Source organism: Eleutherodactylus coqui, chromosome 10 (genome assembly GCF_035609145.1).
Source record: "Eleutherodactylus coqui strain aEleCoq1 chromosome 10, aEleCoq1.hap1, whole genome shotgun sequence".
NCBI classification, from domain to species: Eukaryota; Metazoa; Chordata; class Amphibia; order Anura; family Eleutherodactylidae; genus Eleutherodactylus; species Eleutherodactylus coqui.
Window position 1 is genome coordinate 113,307,358 of NC_089846.1, and position 25,589 is coordinate 113,332,946.

General features: G+C 42.4%; 1 protein-coding gene across 4 annotated transcripts in view; it reads right to left on the reverse strand.

Moving 5' to 3' along the window:
• CAPN6 (calpain 6) overlaps nucleotides 1-25,589 on the reverse strand; it is a 104,534-nt gene that overhangs the window by 32,987 nt on the left and 45,958 nt on the right. For all 4 annotated transcript variants that reach the window (XM_066581732.1, XM_066581729.1, XM_066581731.1 and 1 more), the window contains 3 exons: nucleotides 5,601-5,732; nucleotides 1,677-1,885; nucleotides 1,182-1,374 (listed from right to left, as the gene is read on the reverse strand). In XM_066581732.1, the coding sequence (XP_066437829.1) occupies nucleotides 1,182-1,374; nucleotides 1,677-1,885; nucleotides 5,601-5,732 (534 nt within the window). The remainder of the gene's footprint in view (nucleotides 1-1,181; nucleotides 1,375-1,676; nucleotides 1,886-5,600; nucleotides 5,733-25,589) is intronic.

Sequence of the window (25,589 nt, forward strand, 5' to 3'; positions counted from 1 at the left end):
TTTATTCAACTACTTAGAAAAAAGGTACATACACCATCTTGTTTGTTAGTTTTGGAACAAAATCAATGGTGGAGGATGATGCGTGATATGGTGCCTCAGGTTATTTAACAATTTCTTAAGGAGCGGCTCTTTGAAGGCAACCATTATGCTCATTTGGTCCTCGATAAAAATGAGTTTGACACTTCTGGTATAAACGAATCCCATAACTGGGTGAAAGATGAATACAGATTAGTAATTGTCTGAGTCTAGTCTCCAACAAAATCACATCTTGGTCCTCAATCGTGTCTCTGAACATAGCCTTTGGGGGCAAATATTTTCTTTTATTGTCAATAAGTATTTACTGTAGCAATAAAAGCTGAAAGCTTCATAAAGGACATGTTTAAATAACCCAAGGATAAGCTCTTGAGCGATAAAACAGTATAAATGTCACAATCAAAGTGTTTCATTGAACTATTTATTATGTTTGTGGTTCCCTTTTTTTAATCTGTCTAGACTGGACACCGATTTATGGTATGAGTATCATTTCTGTTCCTGCTGTGATGTGTTTTAAGCACGTCTGTCATACTGCAACAGTACGGATATGATTAAGTGTGATGTATGCAAATATGTCATATAACATCTACCGATACATTGTGTTCCAGGAAATGTTATACTGATCTGAAATAAAATACATATGTGATCAATTGGAGGATGTCCTCTGATTCTGAAAATGGAGGTGCCAAGTCAACTCTTTCCAGCAAAGAAGTTGCTGAACATATCCATCTTCATTTATGTCTACATTCTTGAAACTGGTAGGTTTTCTAGTGACCCTTCAGGCCTAGATGTGAATAGTTCCACCTGTACAACCATCAGGGGTGTAACTAAAGGGGATGCGGTTGCACCCGGGCACATAAGGCCCCTCTTCTCCATATAAGGGGTCCCAGTGCTATAAATAAAGCATTATAGTTGGGGGCCCCAGTTACAGGTTTGGTGGCCCAGGAGCTTCAAGTTACTCCTCTTCCAACCATAGTGACCATATGAACTGAAGCCTGTTGATCTGTGTGTTCTAAATGATGTTGAGTGACTAGACTGTTGATAAGACACCTGAGTTTGTGGTCTTCTCAAATAATAAAGAACATTCTGCAATGGAACTTGCACACCGAGATTTATAGAGATAGAGGCGTCTATTTGTATTACTATACCTTAAGATGACAGCAGATCAGTCCATCTCTTTTATAAACTTTCAGAAGCTCTTCAAACAACTTTGTTTGCTCTGTTATATTAACTTTGTATTTGCCATCTGACAGGTCAATGCTTTCTGCAACTGCACCAGTAAAATCCACAATGGCATCCGCTGTGCTACCACCATCCAGGGCTTCATACGATCCAGCCAACCTGTAGAGAAACATACGTCATGGGTCAACGTTGGCGAGTAGGAGAAACAACCACAGTGGTGGTTGAAGAGAGTAGATTCTATACCGAGCCATACTGATATAAAGGGTCATGTGAAAAGTCATGCTGGCGCTGAGCCACATACAGATCAATGGTGAATTTGGTACAAGAACTATGAGGTGACAAGAGCACACTGGTCCAAATCTGAGGTGTTACAAGAAATGTAGCATCAGGAACCTTTGGTTTTTCAGAGGAACCCTGAATCTATTTCAGTTTTCACATTTTGAGATATAGAAGGTTCTCACTTGGCATAAGCTTTCTCCAATAGTGCACTCCAAAATTCATTCTTCACATTGGAATGGCAGTAGATCAAATTCCCGTCTATGCTTGGCAAACGATCATCAATGACAACATCAACCCAATCTCCCAAACACCAAAACTGGAAATGGAAAATTCCTGCATATCTGTGTGGTCTCTTTGGGTTCCATTCCTGTTTTTTCCACTCTGGAATAACCTTCAGTGAAAAAACAAATAGTCTACATGGCAGCAACTAATCGTCAAATAGGAAAGTGCAAAAATATGCTTAGCAGCAATATTGTACAGTTAGAAAAGAACTTGCAGAATTACCCGGCTTTGCACAGGTCTCTTTTATGTAACTATTTGCTATTTGTGTGTGTATTTAACCCCTTAATGACATGGCCTATTTTGGGCTTTTAAGGACCAAACGATTTTTGGTGGATCTCCATTTTTCAAAAGCCATAACTTTTTTACTTTTCTGTCGACGCGGCCGTATAAGGGCTTGTTTTTTGCGTGCTGAACTGTAGTTTTTATCGGTGCCACTATTGGGTACATTAACTATACTGTAAAACTTTTATATTTTTTTTTAGGATAACAGGGAGAGAAAACGCATCAATTCTGCCATAGATTTTTTTTACAGCGTTAATCATGCAGCATAAATTACACAATTCATTTTTTCTGCGGGCCGGTACGGTTACAACGATACCAAAATTCTTACATTTTTTTTTAAAGTTTTTCCACTTTTCTGCAATAAAACCCCTGTTTTTGGAAATCTTTTTTTTTCTAAATCGCTGCATTCAAAGTCCTGTAACGTTTTTATTTTTCTATGTACGGAGCTCTGTGAGGGCTTATTTTTTGCGAGACGAGCTGTAGTTTTTATTTGTACCATTTTGGGGTACATGTGGCTTTTTTGATTACTTTTATTGCGTTTTTAGGGAGGCAAAACGCTAGAAATTTGCACTTTGCCTCCGTTTTTAAGGTTTTTTTTAACGCTTTTTTCCATGCACAGTCAAAAGCATGTCTAATTTTTTATACGCATCGTTACGGACACTACAATACCAGATATGTAGGATTTTATTATTTTTTTTACTTTTTTAATGCTAATATAAGAAAAAGCACAAAAAAGGTTTTTTTTTACTTTTTTTTACATTTTTCTTTTTTGTTCATTTTTATTATCTTTTTTTTTACACTATTTGTGTCCCTCTGGGGAACTTACAGCACAGCACTGATGATCACTGTGATAAGGCATGCCTTATCGCAATGCCTTATCGCTTATACTGCGATCACAGGCTATGGCAATACAGGACGCCGGTATCAGGCGTCCTGTTGCCATGGCAACCAGCCGGACTCTCTGCGATTATATCGCGAGAGCCCGGTGACGTCACAGAGGGAGCGCGCTCCCTCTGTGAACCCTTCCCATGCCGCGATCTACATAGATCGTGGCAGGGAAGGGATTAACGGCGGGGGGCGCACCTCTGATGCATCCCCGCTGTTGCAGCAGGAGGCCGGCTATGACTGACAGCCGGCTCCTGCTGCGGGATAGCGCGAGATCACTTATGATCTCGTGCTATCCCCAGGACGTAATTTTATGCCCTGTTGCGGGAAGGGGTTAATACTTTGCTGCTGATATGAAGTCAGCATAAAAAAACAATAAAGTACAGTCCGTTCGCGGTGACTAAAGAAAAATAGCTGGGCTGTTATGCTCGGTAATTTTATGTCCCGGCAGTGGCGCTGCAAAGAGATTTGCTGCAGCGATCACCTGATTTTCAGTGACATCATCTGTCACAACAATCACTGGGACCACAGTGGGGCTGCAGCACTGGATCCTGGTGGCCATAGAGGAGTAAGTATGGTTCACTTTATAATTTTAACACAGGGGTTCCTATTGAAGCGTGCTTGTCCAGTAACTGAAAACCCCATCTGAAACCTTCTGATTTACATATGTGGCAAAGCTGGCGCAGATTGGTCTAGTCGTTTGGCCGTTGCATTTGTATTCCAATTTTTGGGAATATATCAAAGGTAGGTCCTAGAGAACTGAAACACTGTCTAAAACCTTCCAAAGCACCTAATTTATGTATTTGGCTAATTTGATGCAGATTGGTCCAGTTGTTTGGCCGTTGGGTTTGCATTCCGATTTTTATTACCGACTGTTTGTGAATATGTTGCGAACGGTAGATCCTAGAAAACTGAAACCTGGTCGAAAACCTTCGAAAGCAGCTGATTTACCTGTATGACAAATTAGGTGCAGATTGGTTCAGTCTTTTCACCGAGCATAAAGAACAGACAACCGAAATTCATTTTTCTATGTATTAAGATATTGCTTTTGATTGTTATGTTTACCTGCCAAAGTGTCAGTCCAAACTACTGCCGGCATGTTGCTTCTTCCTCTCCCAACCTGAGCGATTTGCTCCCGTACAGTTCACACAGGGAAATCGGGATTGAGTGATCATGGGACATGCACACGTGATCACTAGAGTTGAGTGAACGTACTCTTCCGTGCTTGATGCTCGTTCGAGTATTAGCATGCTCGAAGGTGCTCGCTCCTCGAGCGAGCACCATGCCGTGTTCGGCCCCGCCCGAGAGAGAGAGAGAGAGAGAAGAAGAAAAAGCTCAGCACCTGGTGGGTCCCGTATAAAAATGCTCGAATAGAGCTCGAGCATTTTTGTATAGGACCCGCCGTTCATTACTCGAATAGAGCTCTCGAATTTTATGAAAAGCTCGACTCGAATAACAAGGACCCGAGCATTTGGGTGCTCGCTTATCTCTAGTGATCACATGATCACTCCCCCTGCAAGTTAGTGGGTGAGCTAAGTGGTCATGGACTGAAGAGGTTAGGAGCCTAAACAGGGTGGTATTACTGTTGGAAGGCCTTTATGGAGCATTATAACTGAGTGGGGGCCCGTGTGGGGGAATATTACTGAGTAGGGGGTCTAATGTTTTTTTTGTACCTTTTTTTTTATATGGTGTACATTTTTTTAAAGACCCTTAACATTTATTCTATTATTTATTTAAAGCCACAATGTGATCTTTGGTATAATTATAGCAAAGCACTATTCTATGTGCGTCTAAACCCCCAAAGTAATCTAATAGGCAGAAAGCTGTGGCATGCCTGGGGGTCTTTCCTAGGGCTCTGGCTACAATGGTTACCCATCAGCGTCCTGCAATTACATTTGTGGGATGCCGATCGGGACAGAGGGTGCTCTTTCCTTCTGTCTAATCACCTAGATACCATGGTCGTTATTGATCGCGGCATCTAAGGAGTTAAATGACAGGGACCAGAGTCTTTCTGATCCTGGCCATTACCGCGAGAGCCAGGCTGTCAGTCAGCACAGGGGCGCAGGATGTATGACATAAATGTCTGTCATAGCGGCTAAAGATAAGCCAGTCTATAATGTTCATTTACATCATGGAGGCTTAACGGGTTAGAAATAGTTGGCACCTTAATGTATAATATGTTCTGTGCGTCACCGTGAATTCGCTGCGGCAAGTTATGCATTCTGCGACGATTTCACCCCTCCTACCACCTTTGTAGCTGCACCAGGCGATTTGCTGATCCCTACCTACTTGTATTCGACCCACTTGCTACCGGTTTGGGCTCACCTACAACATAGGGCCATTTTTTGTAATTTTTTTCCGAGGAACACTTTGATTTCCCAATTCGCCCCTGGATACATTCGACACAAACGGTACCCAATGGACCCACTGATTAGAATGCTACCAGTCAGGCTGCCCAGCATTTTATATAATTTTGTCCAGCATTTCCAAGCGTCGGTGCAGTGGTGGCTCCTAATGGGACCTGTGAGGCAGGTGTGAACAGAGCCTTAATTACATTATGCCTGCGATGATCTGAGTATGTTATGTCTCACTTGGTGTGATGTCTATTATGTCAAGACTCTATTGTATTACAATCTCAACATGTCTTCTCTTGGTACCTTTTTCCAAAGATTCTTTCGGAGCGCAAGACAGGAGCAAGCGGCCACAAACCAGCAGTTTCCCAACTTGCCTTGATGTAAATCGTGATGGCTGATTCCGTCTACAAACAGGTGGGGATCATCACAGAGTTCCTGAAAATGAAGAAAATCAAATTTGATGCCTGGTTTAAGATATCACAAGGTCTTTACATAAAAAACGGACTTATTAGTAACATGGAAACAACATTTCAAATATATTTGCTGCATTTAGCAATTGTACAAATGACCAAATACCGAATTTCCCCCAAAATAAGACACTGTTTTATATTAATTTTTCCCTCAAAAGAAGCACTAGGTCTTATTTTCGGGGATATCTTATTATATTTACCTAGCAGGCTCAGTCCAGGTCCCTCCCACTGCTCTCCAGAGGCGCAGCGTGGTTCCTACTGTCTTTGGCCGCCCACAGAGGATCCCTTCCTGGTTACGGAATTCATAAATCTCGCCTCCACGATGCGATGGCTGTGATTGGTTCATCGAGCGCTGCATTGATTGGCTGAGTTGCAGCACTCGAAGAACCAATCACAGCCATCGCATCGTGGAGGCAGAATTTATAAATTGGCTGTGGCTTAGCCAATTCATGAATTCCACCTCCACGACGCGATGACTATGATTGGTTCTTCAAGCGCTGCTCAGCGAATCAATGCAGCGCTCAATGAACCAATGCGATGGCTGTGATTGGTTCTTTGAGCGCTGCTTAGCCAATCAATGTAGCGCTCGTTGAACCAATCACAGCCATCACTTAGTGAAAAGCGAGATTTATGAATCCTGTAACCAGAAAGTGATCTTGTGTGGGCAGCCAGGGACTGTAGGAGCTGTTTTGGGGCTCTAGAGAGCAGTAGGAGGGACCTGGACTGAGCCTGCTAGGTAATGTATTCCTATTAATTTTTTATGTAATCTAACTAGGGCTTATTTTGGGGGTAGGGCTTATATTACAAGCCTCTCTGAAAATCCTGAAAAATCAGCCTCGAGTTATTTTTGGGGAAACACTGTAGCAGCCTTGATACTGTTCTAACCCTTTGCTCAAGATTTGTGCATTGCGAGATATAAAATTACGTCCTGTGGCATTAAAGGGTTAAGTAGCTTGTCCGACAAAAACAAGTTTTTCCCTATCAGTGGGGGTCGGACTATTGGGACCCCCAACCTTCCCAAGAACCGGGGTTTTGGAGTGTTCCGCGATAAAGACAGCAGTGGTAACATGTGTGCACTTCCACTCCATACGTTTCAGTGGGACTGCCAAGGATAGCAGATGCTCCAACTCGGTTTTGTGGGGCAACCCCTTTAATTACCGTACATGACTTATATGAAGAATAATTCACAGATAATCAATTTTTTTCACTTCTTAAAAATAAACTTCAGATATTCTGATAATATCCCAACTAATTAGTAATACATTTGACCTTCGCTAACAGTGCCAGTTTTAGGCTGGCGGGATGTGTTCTTGTTGACATCTTGATCGATTACATTTTGCCTATAGAGGTGTATCGTTCACCCACATTATACCTGTCACTATTCCAATAGTATAGGCGCCCCGAAATCTCCACACTATTTACATAGCATGGCCGTTGCCATTCCCACTGGGGTGCTATGCAAATAGTGCAGGTGCGCCAACCAGCACTGTTCCAACGCAGTATGCTTTAGCACTGCTACATCTGTATGGTGCCCGACATATGCAGCTCCATGCCAGCCAGCTGCCTACATTGCCAAGTGACCCTCATTGTAAAAGATGTATGCTACAAAGTATGCTAGCGGCCATACATACTGATATACTGATGTAATATACAAGGGCAGGTGTAGAACCACATCCCTCAGCATGCAGGCAGACAACTCGATGCCATGTCTATGTGCAAGTATAATACTAAGCAGCCCCCTCCCAATATGTGATAGGTTGTCCATTGCTATCTCAGATTTTTGCATGATCCTAGGGTTCAAATGCAGGAAGTTTAAAGGGGGTTTTCGGGTACATTGGTGCCCAAAACAGAGACCGCAAATCTGCTGATTATAGGGACCTTGCAAAGTAATATATTTGGTCGTCAAGGGATTAATGATCGTTTGTCCCTGTCATACCCCTGATGGTTTAGAGATGTTTAATGGTTATATGGCAGTAATTAAATTCATATTCAGCATACTTTGTGATTTAGGATGGTTATGGGTCAATATGTTAAATCCTCGGCACCTCGGGTGGTTTAGTCGTTATAGTAGTATAACCATATCTTGTCTGAGATAGTGTTGTGGTTCATGGTCGCTCTCAGGCAGAAGAATCTACTTGTCATTTAATTGTATTAAATCTAGATGGGTCCAGAATCCTTTCTATATTCTGTATGCTGCAGCTGCCACTAGAGGACGCTCTCTGCACACAGAACTATCAGAGAGATATGCAAGCTCCTTTTAATGATGAGAGACATTTAGCCTTCAAGTTTCCTTTAAGACAAGGAGTTTTCAGGTATTAGAAAGAAACCTCTAAGTGTGCCCTCCGCTGAGAAATGGAATTGACCCCCTGGAAAAAAATAATTCTGCTGTATATTGCCAAAATCTGTAGCAAAAGGACCCCAGAAACATAGAAGAAACGTTGACCAAACCTGCAGTTTTCAATGGAAGTAGCCAACTATGTTATGTGCATGGGAACCTCACAAATCTCCCCCAACCAATGAAGGAAGGGTTGGGCATGTTGAATGTCATATATATAGAGAATGTTCACATGGCGGAATCATATGTGAATCTTCCACAGCGATTTCCGCCTCTAAAAACGGCGCCATAATCAGTGGCTTTCTACCACTGTTTTTGGCACAGATCTGCATGCAGAATTTGCCCTATGTATGGGCAAGGTTCATGTGTGGACCTACGATGAAGAATATTACGTTTCCGCGTCGAGAAGTGACATGCGATTTTCCGTAACGGAATTCTACACACAGAGTTTGCCCATTGACAGGGCAAATTATGAAGCTGGATCAGTGCCAAAAACTGGGACAAAAAGATGTGGATTCCTTATTCTGACCGAGATAGTCGGCTCCCCACATGCACACTCAGTAGTTGAAGGTGTTGGACCCATTTAGGATATGTTCACATGGCAGAATCTGCTTCTAAGTCCAGCTTCACAAACTTTGTGCACGCTATACACAGAGAATAGAACCCGCTGATATCGATGGGTTCGTTCACATTTCCATATTTTCTGCGTGCATTTCGGTTGCGCCAATAAAAAATAGAACATGTTCTATTTTACCGCGTATTTGCACACCAAAGGTCCCCATAGAAGTCAACTAATTAGCAACTCCCCAAAAGGAGAAAGTGAGGGCAAGGCACGGGCACTAATGTCTCATAGCCTACAATGGTTGCAGCGGCAGCCGGACACGGGACAGACAAGAACTTTCTCCAACTTCATCCAACACCTCACAATCCCATCCCTATTTCTCTGCCAAGTCACTCCGCCTATTTGTCATTTTGACATGAGATCTGGTAGAAGAATCTGGATCTTTACGGCCGCAGTCACTTGGATATTTTTATCATTTGATATCACAGTCCACTTTTACCTCTTATCACGGGAATTAACCCCTTGTGCGTCTCGCTGTCTATTAATACCAACCCTTATAAAGTCCTTCTCTCGTCTCCTCTGTTCATTCCTCACAATCTTACATTTCTCTATGATGTAACGTCACCACAATCCGCTTCCTTTCACCACGTTAACCACATCGGCCTTCATTTTCTGTTCCATTTAACAAAGTGCAATAAACATGCCTCTTAAGGTGCCCTCACACGGAGCAGCCATCGTTCAGAACAGTCGTTGGCACTATGAATGACAGTCATTCTTGGTTTTTGCACAGTGATGGTTGTTCATTAGTTGTTTGCCAAGGAGGGGATCTCCATGCGAAAACATCCACAAGTCGTTCAAATATGACGACTTTTCATCAACCAGTGACTTTTTTTTATTGGTTGGCTGAAGATGGTTGGCTAAAATGACTGGTGACTTATCACTTGCCACCCTGTCGGTAGCCATGTTTACACTCAACAACTATCATTGGAATTTGCTCTTTCGAGTAATTATTCAGCTAGTTGTCATCCCATGTTAAGGCCCATTTAAACGCAACGAATATTGCTCAAAGTTCTTTCAAAAAATGTCTTTTGAGCAATAATTGTTGCATGTAAATGCTACTAGCGTTAGCTTTTCGGCCGAATGATGATTTTTAGTTCAGCATAAAAACCATTGTTCGGTCGGCCAGCTGATAGCAAGGACAGCACGCTATAATTCTTCACGAGAGTGCTGATAACATTGTTTTCAGCTGCTGTCCCGTGGGAGAACAAATGGGCTGTACGCAGATAACAGACCACCTGCTGTTATCTGCATACAGCGAAGGGAGCCTCATTTACATGCAAATAAAGTTAATAAGCTACAAATGGGCATTAGTGCAACCCTGCATATGGCACTTACCTATATTGCTGATGACCGTGGAGGCTCGCAAGCGATCATGTGCTGTACAGGTTTTTTTTGTTTGTATGTCTTGCACACTGTCGCTTAGCGCAATATTAATAGAGGTAAAATAGAGGGTGCCGTGATTTTTCTTCCACTTGCGGAATACGCAATTCGTATCCGCGAGTGTGAATGAGAAATTGAAAATACATGTCTTTCAATGCCCGCATTTTACTGTGGATCGTCCGTGGATGCCGATCACGGAATCCGCAATTCAAACCCGGTCGTGTGAGACCAGCCTAAGGCTGCTTTCACACGTTATGAGAAGCACAAATATGAACCCCATTCTTTTAAGGGATTCTCATAGAAACACATCGCATCGATGGGGAAATCGCAGGTTGGCGAGCAAGATATAGGGCCATATCGCGCTCACCTTCATGTGAAGTTAGCCTAAAGGTACCTTCACTGATCTGTTATCTTGGCTACCAATGAAATTGAGATCAGTGAATCTGATTGGCCTTTTACATAGCTCTGAGCGAATGAGTATATGAGCCGGCGTCATGCTGTGACTGATAGCTGGCCTCCCACTGCAACAGCAGGGATCGGTGAGAACACCAATCCATGTTAACCCCCTACATGCCGCAATCAATGTACATTGTGGCATGTAAAGGGTCCATAGAGGGAGCACAATGGGTTGCCACGGCCAGTGATCGCTGTTGTGAGCGATAATAATTGCAGTACTACAATGCATTACCATAGCGCTTAGAGCTTTTATGGTTCAAGTCCCCTGCAGGGTCATAAAAGATGTAAAAAAATTAAAAATAATGTAAAAATAAAAACTAAATTTTTGCACACTTTCCCCTGTTTGTATAAAAAATTTGTTTGTACGATTACCACAATACCAACATTTTTTTTAGGCTTTTCCACTTTTGTTCAATAAAACCCCTTTTGGGGGGAGAAATTAATAATTTTTACATCATTGCATTCAAAGCCCCATACCTTCTTTCTTTTTTACCATGGACAAAACTTTGTGAGGGCTTGTTTTTTGTGTGATGAGCTGTAGATGTTATCAGTACTATTTTGGGGTGCATACGGCTTTTTGATCACTTTTATAGCATTTTTTGTGAGACAAAATGAACAAAATAAATATTTTGCCCCAGTTTTTAATTTTTTTATTTTAGAGTTTTTTTAAAATGTTTTTTTGCCGTACAGGATGGAATAGTGTGTTAAAAGTTATTGTACAGGTTGTTACAGATACAATGATACCAAATGTGTTTTTTTTTCATTTTTTATTTAATTTTTTCATTCAAAAGAGAAAGTGGATAGAAAGGGTTTTTTTTGCTATTACATGTTTGTTTACACTTTTTTTTGGTACATTTTAAAAGTCCCTTACGAAACAGAAAAGCAATGATCAGTATGATAATGCATTTAGAGCGGTACAATAATGAGTGTCTGCAGGCTGCAGTGAAGCATTGTGGAGAGCGGTACAATAATGAGTGTCTGCAGGCTGCAGTGAAGCATGGTATCCTTACAAGAAATACATGCATTACCATCAGGGAGATGTCCGATTGGCTCCAAATTAATTCTGCAGAAGGACAACAACCCTAAACACACAGCCAATGTTATGAGGAACTGTCTACAGTGTAAAGAAGAACAAGGAGTCCTGGAAGTGATGATCTGGCCCCACAGAGCCCTGATCCCATCATCATCCAGTCTGTCTAAGATTACATGAAGAGACAGAAGGATGCGCGCAAGCTACATCCACAGAAGGTCTGTGCTTAGTTCCCCAAGATGTTTGGAACAACTTCCCTGCAGAGTTTCTTCAAAAACTGTATGCAAGTGTACCTAGAAGAATTGCTGCTGTTGTGAAGGTAAAGGAGCGGTCACACCAAATATTGATGGGATTACATTTTGCTTTTGTTCAGTTACTTTTCTTTTTTAAACGTAAAAAATAAACTATTAGGCCGGGTTCCAACACGGCGGATTCCCGACGGAAATCTTGTGGTTTGGCCGCAGCAAAAAAACGCAAGATTTCCGCCAGGAAAGCGCTGCTTCAAAGCCTGCGGCACTTAGCCACGGGTTTTGGAGTGGCTTGGCCGCACGCTTTTCCGTTACAGCGGGCGCAACGGTTTAAAAAAAAAAAAAATGGACATGCTGCGGCCATGTGGACCATGTGGATGAGAAATCTCGTCCCAATGGTTGTTTAATCCTTGCATTAGCAGCTGCAGGCAGATTTGCCGCGGCAAAATTCTGGACGGAATTTCCACGGCAAATCCACCCTGTGTGAACCCAGCCTTAACACTTTTCTCTTAGAAAACCTTCTTACTTTGCAGCATTTTTTCACACCCACCTAAAACTTTTGCACAGCATTCTATATATTCCAACAAATGAGCGCTACATGACAAAAACAATTTGTTGAGACCTTCAATAAATGTATAAATATACCATGATCTACATTTAGCATCAATGAATACAATGTTTCCAACAGTGCCTATGTCTGCAGACAGTGAGGTATACTAGACATCTGTACACCTGCAGGCCATAGTTACATAGGTAATTCTGTACCATGGACAGCACTGAGCTATATGTCTTCCTACCTTTACCTTGGATGTGCTTCCATTGTACAGTAGACACCGTTCATTATAGGACTTTGTGTATATTGTATGCTAATCCCAGATCAGACTGGTTAATAAAAATAATAGATATTCTGCATAAACTTACTTTTCCAGTGTTTTATGAAAAGGTTAATATGCTACATCCCTTTTCAGAGCAGTTTCTTGGAACAGCCGCGTGGGAGTGTAAAGTTACAGATTTCTCTTCCTTAAATTGTTGCCTCCCACCTTGTGAAGCCCAGCGGGTCGTCCGACAGACCTCGTACTTTGGATGCTCTGTGCTAACAGTATTAAGTTCCATAAGGATTCCACATGTGATAAGGATAGCTACAGCAGAGGTGTTGTAGCCAGCGGTCCTGTTATCCTGTATCTCATGTCCAGTAAAGGTGCTTCTGTTCTTTGAGGAATGGCCATACTTCAGTCTACATCAGTGATTGTCCTTACATGTGTGCCAACTCTCCCACGGTCCGGCGATGAAACCCAGATGTTAGGTAAAGTACAGATGAGCAGGAATATACGACAGACTTCCAATTGCTAGCATATCCAACTATTAGTATGGGATATTGTGGTAATCTTCTCACTGGTTATGGACTGCCCTCATGGGCATAACTACCAAGGTAGAAGACACCCAACAACTAAGAGGGCCCAATTCCACCTGAATGTAAGCTGCACTTAGTGATAACTGTGGGTAATAGAAGGGGATGTGGAACTGGACGGGCCCATTCTAAATTCTACTATGGAGCCGCAGAGTTACCACTGCTGTGTGCATCACTTTGGTGACATCATTATGGTTTTTTCCATGCTGTGATGTCATGCTGCGTACATGCCGACTTTTTAAAGCTTTCTCTTAACCTGCTGTCCATTACAAATTGTGTCCCTGCTTACTTGTTACACACCTGACTTCTTTTTTTGGTGAAATACTATTTTCTCCATCTCTAAACAGAGAGCATATGGAAAGAAATTCCCCTTACTTGAGTGGAAGACCATCTCACAATAAAAGAATGAGTAGTTTTAAAAGCCCATTTTCGAATACTTTAGCAAGAAATTTAGAATACATAGAGGGGCTTTCCTCATTTGGGACCTCCATAAGTCAGTGCCAGATTACATGGACAATCCATTGATGTTCATGGGCACCGTGTAATACTTAGTTTTTCATGTGGTGGAGCTTCAGGGGTTTTAAATTCATGCTATCATGTTTCCCTGTAAATTTGCAACTAATTGCTGGAGATCCGAGCAAATGGACCCCCGGTATGAGTTTATATTTCAGGGTCTCTCTAATAAGACGCATGCAGCCACTTGCTGTATCTTGCAGTAAGCTGTCACAGTTAATCTAGGAAATCTCATTGTTACCCAAGGACATTCTTGAAAACAAAAACAGGCTCGGTCTCTCACTATGTTTGATATTACCGTAGATAAACTTCTTCAAACAGCATTATGCAAATCTATATTAGATTGTTATTCTATATATACTGTATGTACATACAACAAAAGCAATACATACAGCTGAGACCCTTTGTTATAAGCAACAAATTGTTGGCCATCTTCTCTTATAAAGAAGGGGTGTGATGGTATAAACCAGCACCAGTAAGGCTGGGTTCACATGGGGCGGATTAGCCAACCATGTGGACGAGATTGCTCAGAAATCTTGTCCACACGGGACAGCAAATCAGCCACGGCAAAGCCGGCAGAAGCCGGCACTGCGGCGCAGATTAGCCGGCCGCAGCATGCTGATTCTTTGTTTTCCTCCGCTACGGCCGCGCTGTCCTCTATGGGAGCGATGGCCACAGCGGAGGAGCGAGCGGCCAGGCTGCTTCAAAACCCGCGGCTAAGTGCCGCGGGTTTTGAAGCAGCGCTTCTCCCAGCGGAAATCTCACGTTTTTTCGCTGCGGCCAAACCGCAAGATTTCCGCCGGGAATCCGGCGTGTGAGAACCCAGGCTAAGAGGCCCATTATGTTTTTATGATGCATCATCTTCATAAATGAGGTATGGACAGTATGTGGTATGTATGTCCATGGCCGTCATTGATAACAACTCAATAGGTGACTATTGGATTCCGAATAGGTAGTCTGTACAGTATCTTACAGGATGTTCACCCGACTAACTTGTGTATTTTGTTTTTTCTTAAGGCCCATTTACACGGAGCGATGACCACTCAATTGCTAAAAAGGGATCATTTGAGCGATAATCGTTGCATCTAAATGAGCGGCCATCGTGCACTGCTAGCTGATCGTTAAATTCAGGCCAACCTAAAAATCATTGTGCGGTCTCATCAGGAGTTCTCTATGGGGAGTGCTGATAGCATTGTTTCCCGCTGGAGAACAAAGGATCTGAGCGCAGATAAGAGCCCTCTGACTATTAACTGCTTTCAGCTAAGGCTTCATTTGCACACTAAATTGCTATTAAGTAGCTGAGTAGCTACTTAATAGTTTATGCAAAATGATCGCTCAAAACTGTCACTCAAACTGTCGTTTGAGCGATCATCGATCCGTGTAAACCAGCCGTTATTCCTGTATGTGATGATCAGTGAACATCTTGGACAATGTGCTTAAGGGTGTGTTCACATGTCGCTGATTTGGTGCAGATTCGGTCACGAATTTAGGTGTGGATCTGCAGCAGATTTCATCTCTTCAGTTGAATTCAAATTGAAGGGGTGACCTCTCCTGCAGATCTGCACTGAAATCTGCAGCACATCAAGGACATCTGAAAGCACCCTAAAAGGCTTTCCTTGTGGCAGTGTATCTTCCCTCTTTTATTGCTCTGATTTTATAAACTGAACTACTTGCTTGCACACAGTTGCTGAAATTTATAGAGACAAATGTTTTGATATTTTGGTATACTATGTGCTAAAATTAGATTATAAAACTTGGATATCAAATATTTCAATCACATATTGTGGCACTTATAAGACTTAATAAGAATCCTATGGTCTAATTTTTGCAAAACATAAGTGGAAAAAGTTCTCTCCCACGATGGCTGAAACCTTATCGACAGCATTGACCAAGAGAGAACAGTACTGGGGGGTGGGGGGTGGGAGGAGGAGTAAATAATGTACACTACCAGTCAGCACCTTTAGCTTCCCTGCATCAAAAAAGGAGAAGAAGGAGAGGCTCCCTATGAGGAGCTAAGGATCTTCCCTCTTCCCCGATCCGCTGGAGAAACCGCAGGGGCACAGGGAGACATTTCTGGTTTCCCCACATCTAATATGGAGGAGACAGAAAGACAGCCTTACCGCATGTGAAACGCATGAGAGAATGAGTGAGTCACTAAAAATCCTCCAGAGTGGGAGCAATCCTCCCCAAGTAATTCTGTATAAAGTGAGCCATTGTACCACGTACCCGTTCACACTACAGGCATTTATTTTTCCTGCGTGGCTGTCCGCCATTGGGATCACCACATAGAGGTACGTGATTTTTACACCCAAGTAGAGAATGTGCGGGGTGCATCTGGGCTAATAAATGTAGTCTTGGCAGCATCCAAAGTGGTAAAATTAAATCTTCTTTATTCCTCCATAAAAGTACAGTAACTAGCAACGTTTTGACCGTTTACAGAAAGAAATATGGTCTTTGTCAAGCTCAGCTTAGCATCTAGGCTAAGTCTTCTTCTAAGTGATTTGCTGCTGGAGAGTATGTGGAGAGGATCTTGTCTTTTTACCTACTCCAGAGTATACTTAAAGGGGTTGTCCCGCGCCGAAGCGGTTTTTTTTTTTATTCAATAGGCCCCCCGTTCGGCGCGAGACAAACCCAAGGGATGGGTTAAAAAAAAAAAAAGGTTTAGTACTTACCCGAATCCCCGCGCTGCGGCGACTTCTTACTTACCTTACCAAGATGGCCGCCGGGATCTTCACCCACGATGCACCGCGGGTCTTCTCCCATGGTGCACCGTGGGCTCTGTGCGGTCCATTGCCGATTCCAGCCTCCCGATTGGCTGGAATCGGCACACGTGACGGGGCGGAGCTACGAGCACCAGCTCTCCGGCACGAGCGGCCCCATTCACCAGGGAGAAGACCGGACTGCGCAAGCGCGTCTAATCGGGCGATTAGACGCTGAAATTAGACGGCACCATGGCGACGGGGACACTAGCAACGGAGCAGGTAAGTGAATAACTTCTGTATGGCTTATAAATAATGCACGATGTACATTACAAAGTGCATTAATATGGCCATACAGAAGTGCTGAACCCCACTTTCTTTCGCGGGACAACCCCTTTAATGTCCAGGATCAGTGACATATAGATAATGTGGACTATAGGGCCGTATTGTTCCTGTGTATTTTCCTATCAACCTCTGAACCTTTGCCTGTAACCGCTGCCATGAATGTACCTGTAATTACCTGTTATTCCAAATTTATTCAAGTAAAGTTTTACCGGGCCTCAACTGTTCCTGAAGTACGATACACTTGTCCAGTGTTTATTACTCCACCGCATAGAATAACGGTGTGGGAACGGAAGCGTTACAACGTGATATACATATATACTTTCATAAGCATTCCCCCTCTGTTACCACTCGGTTACACCGTGACAAGGACTAGGCCTCTGGCCATACCCGCAGTGTTCATTTCTCCGTGACACTGCTATATGTAGCGTCTCTAACAGGACATTGCACTAAAACACTACACCTGCCCACATGAGCCGTGCTGGCAAGTCAGAGCAGTGTGTAGTGTCTTAGACTACCAATGCATGCTCTGTATAGTGGGCAGAGGGTCGCTTTAGTTTGCGGAATTTCTTGCTTTCTTAATGTGTCTGAGACCATCAGTTGTGTTGTGCAGATGTCGGGTCATTTAGTTGTTTAGTCCTATTCAGCTACTGCTCTAATCCACATAGTGGCAGGAACCACTCAACTAAGTAAAGGGAAATGGGCCGATTCCTGGTGTTCTCCAGAAGAGGAGGTCATACTACAAGATACCAAGGAAAAGGACTCTTTACATCTTAGGACATTATGTATCAACTTTAATTATTGTCTAATATGTTGATATATGTTATCACAAACTGAACAAACTGTTGGGAATGCGAGAAAGAGAGGGGAAGAGGGGAGTTGTGGAGGGCCGAAGAATGTTAGAAATGTAGGTTTATGTTTGGATAAAAAAATGTCAAAACTCAATAAAAACTATTGAATTAAAAAAAAGTAAAGAAAAACAACAATCCATCATTACTTTAATACATGAAGTCAATTCAGAAAATTTCAAGAACTATGACAGAAACTTCAAGTACAGTCATAAAAACCATCAAATTCTATGATGAAACGGGCTCTCATGAGGACTGCCCCAAGAAAGGAGGACCAAGAGTCACCTCTGCTGTAGAGGAGAAGTTCATTAGAGTAACCAGCCTCAGAAACTGCAAATTACTAGCACTTCAGATTAGAGCCCAGATAAATGCCTCACAGGGGTCTAGAACCAGACACATCTCAACATCAACTGTACAGAAGAGACTGTGAGGATCAGGCCTTTATGGTTAAATTGCTGCAAAGAAGCCACCACGGAGGAACATCAACAATAAGAAGAGACTTGCTTGCCAAGATACACAAAGAATGGACATTAGACCAGTTGGTCTGATAAGTCGAAATTTCAGATTTTTGTTTCCAATCACCATGCCTTTGTGAGGTACAGAAAAGGGGAGCGGATGGTGGTTTCCATCATGAAGCATGGAGGAAGAAATGTGATGGTGTGGACATGCTTTGCTGGTGATTTATTCAAAATTCAAGGCACACTTAACCAGCATGGCTGTTGAAAATAAAAAAAGCATGCAATAAAAAAGTGTGTCCAAACTTTTGACTGGTACTGTACATTTTTAGAGGTAAAACTCCTATTACTCCAGTATTTCATGGCCAAGTATTTCACATAAAGTGTTAATGAGGTTGCCCAGATGTAAACTAATGATGGCCTATCCTCAGACCAGTCCCCCAATACCACTACCCCAGAAATAGTCTCTGTTATGTGATTACTGATGCAACTAAGTCAGAACTTCTATAATGCGGTACCGGAGGATGCAGACAGAGATGCGGTTGTGGAATAGAGTCGAGCTCAGGACAGGTGAAATACTTTTGAAACAATGAAACAGACGGCAGGAGCAACATGATCATCAAGAAGCTGAAGTAAGGAAAGCTGAATGCTGCCCACAAATGAATATTTTTTTGCCAGCGTAAAAGATCCAATCAGCCCATAAACAGGTGCTTGCTCGTTTGTCAGCTGATTGAGGCCATATTTACACTGGATAATGGGTAGCAATAAAGGTTTGTTAAGCTGAGCATTGTCACTGAGTAAGGGGCTCCCCCAAAGGGTGTACTGGCCTTGGCGATGGAGCACCAAGATGGCTGCTCTAAACAGAATTGAGCATGGTCCCTGGGAACTTTCTAGTGAGGTGATGTCAGCACTGTAAAAGGAATTTCTGCCACACCATAAACAGAATGCAGAGACTGTGTTAGCGAGTGGAGATACTCCTAAAGAGGTACAACAGCCTTCAGAGGAGCTGCTCCTGACAGAAAGGAAAAAGCAGTGGGAGCCTGAGCTCCTTGATGTGAGAGGGGCTGTTTGAGTTGGTACTGCTGTAGAGCCTGGGTGAACGCCGGCATCCACGGAGAAGACCCATCTGGAAGATAGTGAGAGTGGGAGAGCATGGCAGAGCAATGGACCAAGACCCTGAGGAGTTCATTGTCAACGAGTCATCAGTGAGGCCAGCCTTAGTAAAACCTGCTAGTTGTGCACACCATAGGAAAACAAACAGTTAAACAACTGGCCTGTCATGTAGGACTTGGGTTGTACTGATGCTCATGGGTACGAGCTGAGATAGTGTCACAGCAACATGAACCTCCTGGACAGAGGCATATCAGCGAGAGTACAAACGCTAAGCCTCAGTTGGACTCTGTTGCTAGTAGGAAAGTGTAAATCCCTAAAGTATGGATTATGTAATTTATATTTCTGTCTAAGAGGACTTATCTCTTTACAACATTTTAGATACCTTTTTCTGCATTACTTTTATTTCATATTCTGCATGAGTATTATCAATCCCAGGATTTAGTTAGCCGTAGTTAGCTTCAGGTAAATCTACTGTATGGTAAAAGATAATTGCCTACTTGTTATTACAACATTGCTCATGTTCATTCCTTTGCTCATAAATAAATATTACTCGTTTTTGTAACTCCTTCTGCTGCATCGTATCCTGAATCTGCCACCCACCCGCGACACTCTGGCCCCTGATAGAAAACTATGATACAATTTATATTTATACAACAAGCAAGTGGTGGGTGCACTTTAAGACACAATACTCAGAAGGTTTTCTCCTTCATATGAAAGTTACACTAAAGCTTGTATTATTAAGCACAGGCCAGTTTTATAGAGAAGACAGCTGTTCGTGTTTAATGGCTCTCCCAAAGGGTAAGAAGAATCTGTCCCATCTGCACTGCGTTACATTTTTATGTTCTTTTTCTTAGTTAAAATAACAATTCATACTGAATGTTCAATTGGAAATTATTTGTCATGCCAGCTAAGAGATTAAGGTAGACTAATGGGGTACACGTAGAGCAGAAAATGTCTCCTTACTCTGTAGATTCCCTCCAAAGTCATTCTAGTCTATGTTCTTATGCAATCACTGTGATAAATAGGACTCCAATTAATTTAACCATCCAGATTTTGGTAGTAAAAGAGATCCCTATAACATGGTTTTATGCATGATGGGGAAATGGATTTAGGTGATGGCCTTACTGGTATTCTGTGATTGGCCTTCTCAAAGGGGCTGCATTAATACGGACAACTTCTGTGAGAACTGTGTTCACAGGCTGAAGGATAACTTAAAACTCCTGGACCCCAATGAAAAATCTGTACCAGTGCCCCAGCTTACCATGTGTAATTTATAATACTGGTCGTCTAAGTAATACAAAAATATGTACAATATACATTACTTCCAATGGTATACCCCTTGGAAAGTCATGAGTGGTTACTTTTCTTGTCTAGCTGTACTCAGTCTTTGATCTGGAAGCTCTCCTTCAGCTAAGAACCCTTCCGTGTTCTCTTGTTATAGACTAGTTTTGGCTAGCACTGGATAAAGACTTATTTTTAATACCAGTGTCTTTTTATGTGACGGTGATGCATTGGATTCCATTGGGTCCACCAAGGTCAAGATGTGATTGGACTGCTACCTCTTCAGCCCCTTTAGCTATGCTCCTGTTTATAGGATCCAACCACCTCTCAGGCCCATGGAAAACCTTGTATTGTCAACTTTTAACTGTAAATGTTTCTGATGCCATGATGAGTTAGTATAATGTGTGGAAACGATGTCTTGAGTTTAGTGATGGCCAGGTAAGTGTAAGTGACTGGGTGTATGAGAAAGTCGCTGATCCATCTAAACATGTTCAAGAAACCGAACTGCGGGCAGACCATCATATCTCTATGAAACAGCTGGAACAGAGATTAGCTATTTCATACTGCACACTAAGAGCTATGTTCGAAAAGGCCATTGAAGGTGGAGAATTGTAATTTATGGACTGGCAAATTTTGAGTGATCCTGCCTATAGATTTAACTTGTCACTACATTCCATTTCATCATCTTCCAAAGCTGATGAAGCATCTCCTTGCTTGGGTCAATGGTGAGGACTAACAGTGCATTCCTAACAACAGGATTTGGTCACATCCCATCTAATGACTATATTTTGAAGGTTCTCTGTGTGACGATGGTTTCTACATAGGAATGTTATTTTCAGTTGTCTTACAGAATATGAACAATGTGCTCTTTTAATCTGTAGCACAATGTCCAAGTAATATCTCCTGTGGCTGGAGATTTGATTGCAAAATAGGGTTACACCCAAAACTACTCATGCCAAAAGTCATGCATCTATTTACGTGGGAACAGATCCAGACAAGTGATCTGTTGGGTCATCTGACCGTTTTTCACATGGGTTTGATACAAAGAGATCAATGTAGGTGGCTGCTGTAAGGGAAATGTATGGCTGACCACAAGCTTGGGGGTTTCAGAAGTCAGAAATCAAACCTGTAGATTGTCCATGCGTCTCCATTTGGAAAATGGATAGCCTTAACCACTTGAGAGCAAAACAATGTTTTGCCATGGGGATAACACTTATTTACTCATTTTTCTATCATGACATACGAGCGAGTCCCAAGTAGAGGTGGATTAAGAGACGGGGCATCAAATACAGTGAACTATAAGTATGTTCACTCAGTGGAAGTCACTTGAATATGACACACAGTTTCAGAATGTTGTAATACAGTTTCAAACACTCAAGCACTGTAGACTTTGCTCTTTCGCAATACTGTCTCAAGTTGCTGGCTTTTGCAGGCACAAGTTTCAGTCTTTAGCACAATTATGGGCCCTCTGTAAATTATTAAGCTTCTCATATAGGCACAGTCACTTATATTATGTTGCAGGCCATTTTATGTACACACAATCTGTAAAATACTTTCAGGCCCCCCATGGCTCTGTGGACACTCAACACATTACATAGTGTTTAACAATCGCAGTCCTTGTGATGGAGGCCTCTCTCACTTTCAGCAACACAGCAAAAAAAGAGATCTACCACAGCTTCTACAGTCCAATTGATCAGGCATTCACTCTTCTGGACAGGAGGTTCCATGGAATTATCTCACAGCTCATATGACTCGGCTTCTCCTAACCTCTCTCTACTGGCTACCAGGGTTCTCTCAAGGCATTAGGCCCAACCACTCCAACTTTGCAGTGCCCACTCACGCTTGCACTCCTCACTACCATAGCTACACAACAACTTGCATTCTACACCCTGCCTTAAATATCCCACTCAGCAACACCCAACGGGGCACAACATGGCCTTTCATTTGTCCACTGATGCAGAAGCTCCAGTCAGCACAGTAACCTGGGGCTTTAAGGTGCCTTTAGAAAATAACGATAATCATTTAAAAAAATCATTCAAACAAGTGTGTTAGGGTTTGATGTGGATCCGCTGTGTCACCCAACCAGTAGATTGAATAGACCAGCACGGCAGACAGCAGACTCTGGATACCCGATGCTCACCGCTGGAAGACGTAACTTAGAATGCAAGGTGACCAGGGAAACTGGCTCTATGCTGAAAGCAGGAGATGGAAAGGTCCTGCCTATCAACAGCAGAGAATTCGCCCTGACAAGGGCGGCCCTGCACAGGAACCTAGGCGCTGATTAACTTGTCAGGACTGATCACCAGGAAGCCAGAAAGTTGGATAATACCATGCCGTCTGCAGAACCAAGGAGTGAGCAAGTTCAGGACCAAGCTAGAAGTACTGGAGCAAACTGTAGACCAAGCATATATGAAGGCTCATATACCAATACTACAGCAGGGGATGTCAGGTCTGAGGCCTCTATATAGTGCTGCAGAGATAACCAACAATCTGCAGCTAGGTGGAAGAGGCAGAACCAATTTAACCATGGTAGTGCTGGAAAAAAGGCAACCAAAGATTCAGAGTACGACGCCCACGTGTTCCAGACCTAACAAAGTGAAAGTGAATGATAATTGTTCAGTCTAAACACAAGACAATGACTAAAAGACGAACGAGAATAATTAGCTTCTTGCGCATTGTTCATTTTATGCAGTCATAAAAATCATTGTTGGCTCATTCACTTATTGTTCAGTTCATTTGTTTATGTGAAAGACTGAACGATGCTCATTTGAACGAGCCAATGATGTGTCTGCCCATGTAAACAGACTGAATGAGAGCGAACAAGCTAGCGATTACGTCAACATTCAAACGAGAATTGGCTCATCTAAAAACTGCCTTACACCTGGCAGTAGTCACTGGTTAAAATCCACACACATCAGCGCGGGCCACAGCACAAACTGTTACAAACATCCAACTATATAGTTAAGCATAAACAATATAAGCTATAGAGTAATATACAGGATAAGCTATAACCTAACCATGTGTTGCTCAATATACTGTTATAAAATACCACATCTTCTGCAGCGAGGTCACAAGTATCTGTTTCTGTGGCATTTGTGAAGCAGGTGGATGGTATGTATCGTGCAGTGGTGACACAAGGAGGCATGTTATATGCCCTAAAAATAAACTTAACTAAAACATAGATGATATGTACATTATTTTACCCCACAGGAGGGGTTGTATGCTTAAACTTTGCATAATCATATTACATATCGTTCGTTACCCTACTCTTAAAGCGACAGTAACCAAATATAGCTTACAATATCAGGTATAACACCTCTTAGGTTCACCAAGTGGCAGCAGCAAGGCACAGGTAGTCACAGGGCTTGTCTATTTATGTTCTATCCAAAATGTAACAGTTTTCTTCTCAATATTTCTGGCTCACATACATGTGGGGCTTTCACCACCCTATACAGGTATTCTCACTCATATTGGCAGTTGCTGGGATTCCACATCCAGCTTTCTCCTGCCTTGTTGTGTGGAAGCTTGTTAGCTACGTACATTCAACACATCTTACAAAAACCAAACAGGGGCTCTACACATCCCTGACAACATTTTGGCACATAATACATGCACAGAAGTCTTTGCTACAATATATGCTTCTTGCGACTTGGTATAGGCACCTCCACAGCGCTTGTATCCTTGCTGTTGGTTCCATCTTCACCTGTGCAGCATCTGCTGTGCAGACCTTTATAGCACCTGCTCTGTCTTTGACTCCAGGTAAAGTCTTCTTTCACATGCTGTGAGGTCCTCAACCCCCAGTGGTTCATCGGCACCTCCATTCTCTTTGGCAATTTTTCATCTGCACAGCACAGGTCTGCGTAGACCTTTCACAGACCCATTGGTGCTCTAAAACGGCCTCTAACCACTTAAGCTCTGATGCGTCACTCTGCTAGTTCTGCCTTTCTGCTGCCTCACTGCCTGATGAGACAGACTGGCCCCATAGGACTCTTTGCTCTTCCTTTTAGCTCTAAAGATTGCTAACTAAAGCCCCATTTACACGCAAAGATGATCACTCAAAATTCGTTCAAAAGATAGGGTGAATGACAGTTGGAGCGATCATTTTGCATAAACTACTAATGCCCATTAGCAGCGTATTATCTTCATTTGCATGTAAATGAGCCTCCCTAAGCTGTATGCAGAGAACAGCAGATGGTCTGTTATCTGCATACAGCCCTTTTGTTCTGCTGCAGGACAGCAGTTGAATACAATGTTATCAGCACTCCCATGGAGAATCACAGCACACGGTCTCTCCTATTAGCTCTCCGGCCTAGCTATGGATTTTAAACTCAACTAAAAATCATTGTTCAGACGAAAAGGAAACAATGGTAGCATTTACACGCAACGATCATCGCTCAAAAGACGTCGTTTGAATGACTTTTGAGCGATAATCGTTGCATGTAATTGGGGCTTAACTCTCCTATCTGTGCTTTCTAAAACCGCTGAGTCACCCTTTTCTCTCTGAAGGTCCTGTCTGATACACACACTAGAAAATTCCAAAAGAAAGTTCACCAACCACTTCAATACCGAAAAGGGCAGAACACGAAAGCGTTCGACCAACCGCATGTAGACCAGTAGCATTGAGGGAAAAATCCAGTTCAGCCAATGGTAGAACGAGAAATTTAAAAAGCACCTTTTATTACAAAATAATAAAAATATAGAACATTAGGGCATTGACCACAATACAACAAAAATGTGTCAGTTTTGCTGCCACGATTCCGGTGTATTTAGGCGTTTCCTTATCTGTATTCAATATTTGTAAGAGAAGGTACTTTTTAAATTTGATGCTACTGAGATACAGACAGTGCAAGTAACATTGAATTTACACAGCTATGGTTTAACCCCTTACATTTGTATAATACACATTATTCACTTCCCTTAATAATACTAGCATGTAATCGTTTCCCAAACAATCATACAGCTTTTATATTTTTACTCCTAGTAATTAGTAGCATTACTGGCCCTTACTGTAACAAAAACTGGAATTATATCATTTTCCTATCAAGAGCATTCAAAACCTTATCAAACATAACATTTTTCATAAGTTTTCCAT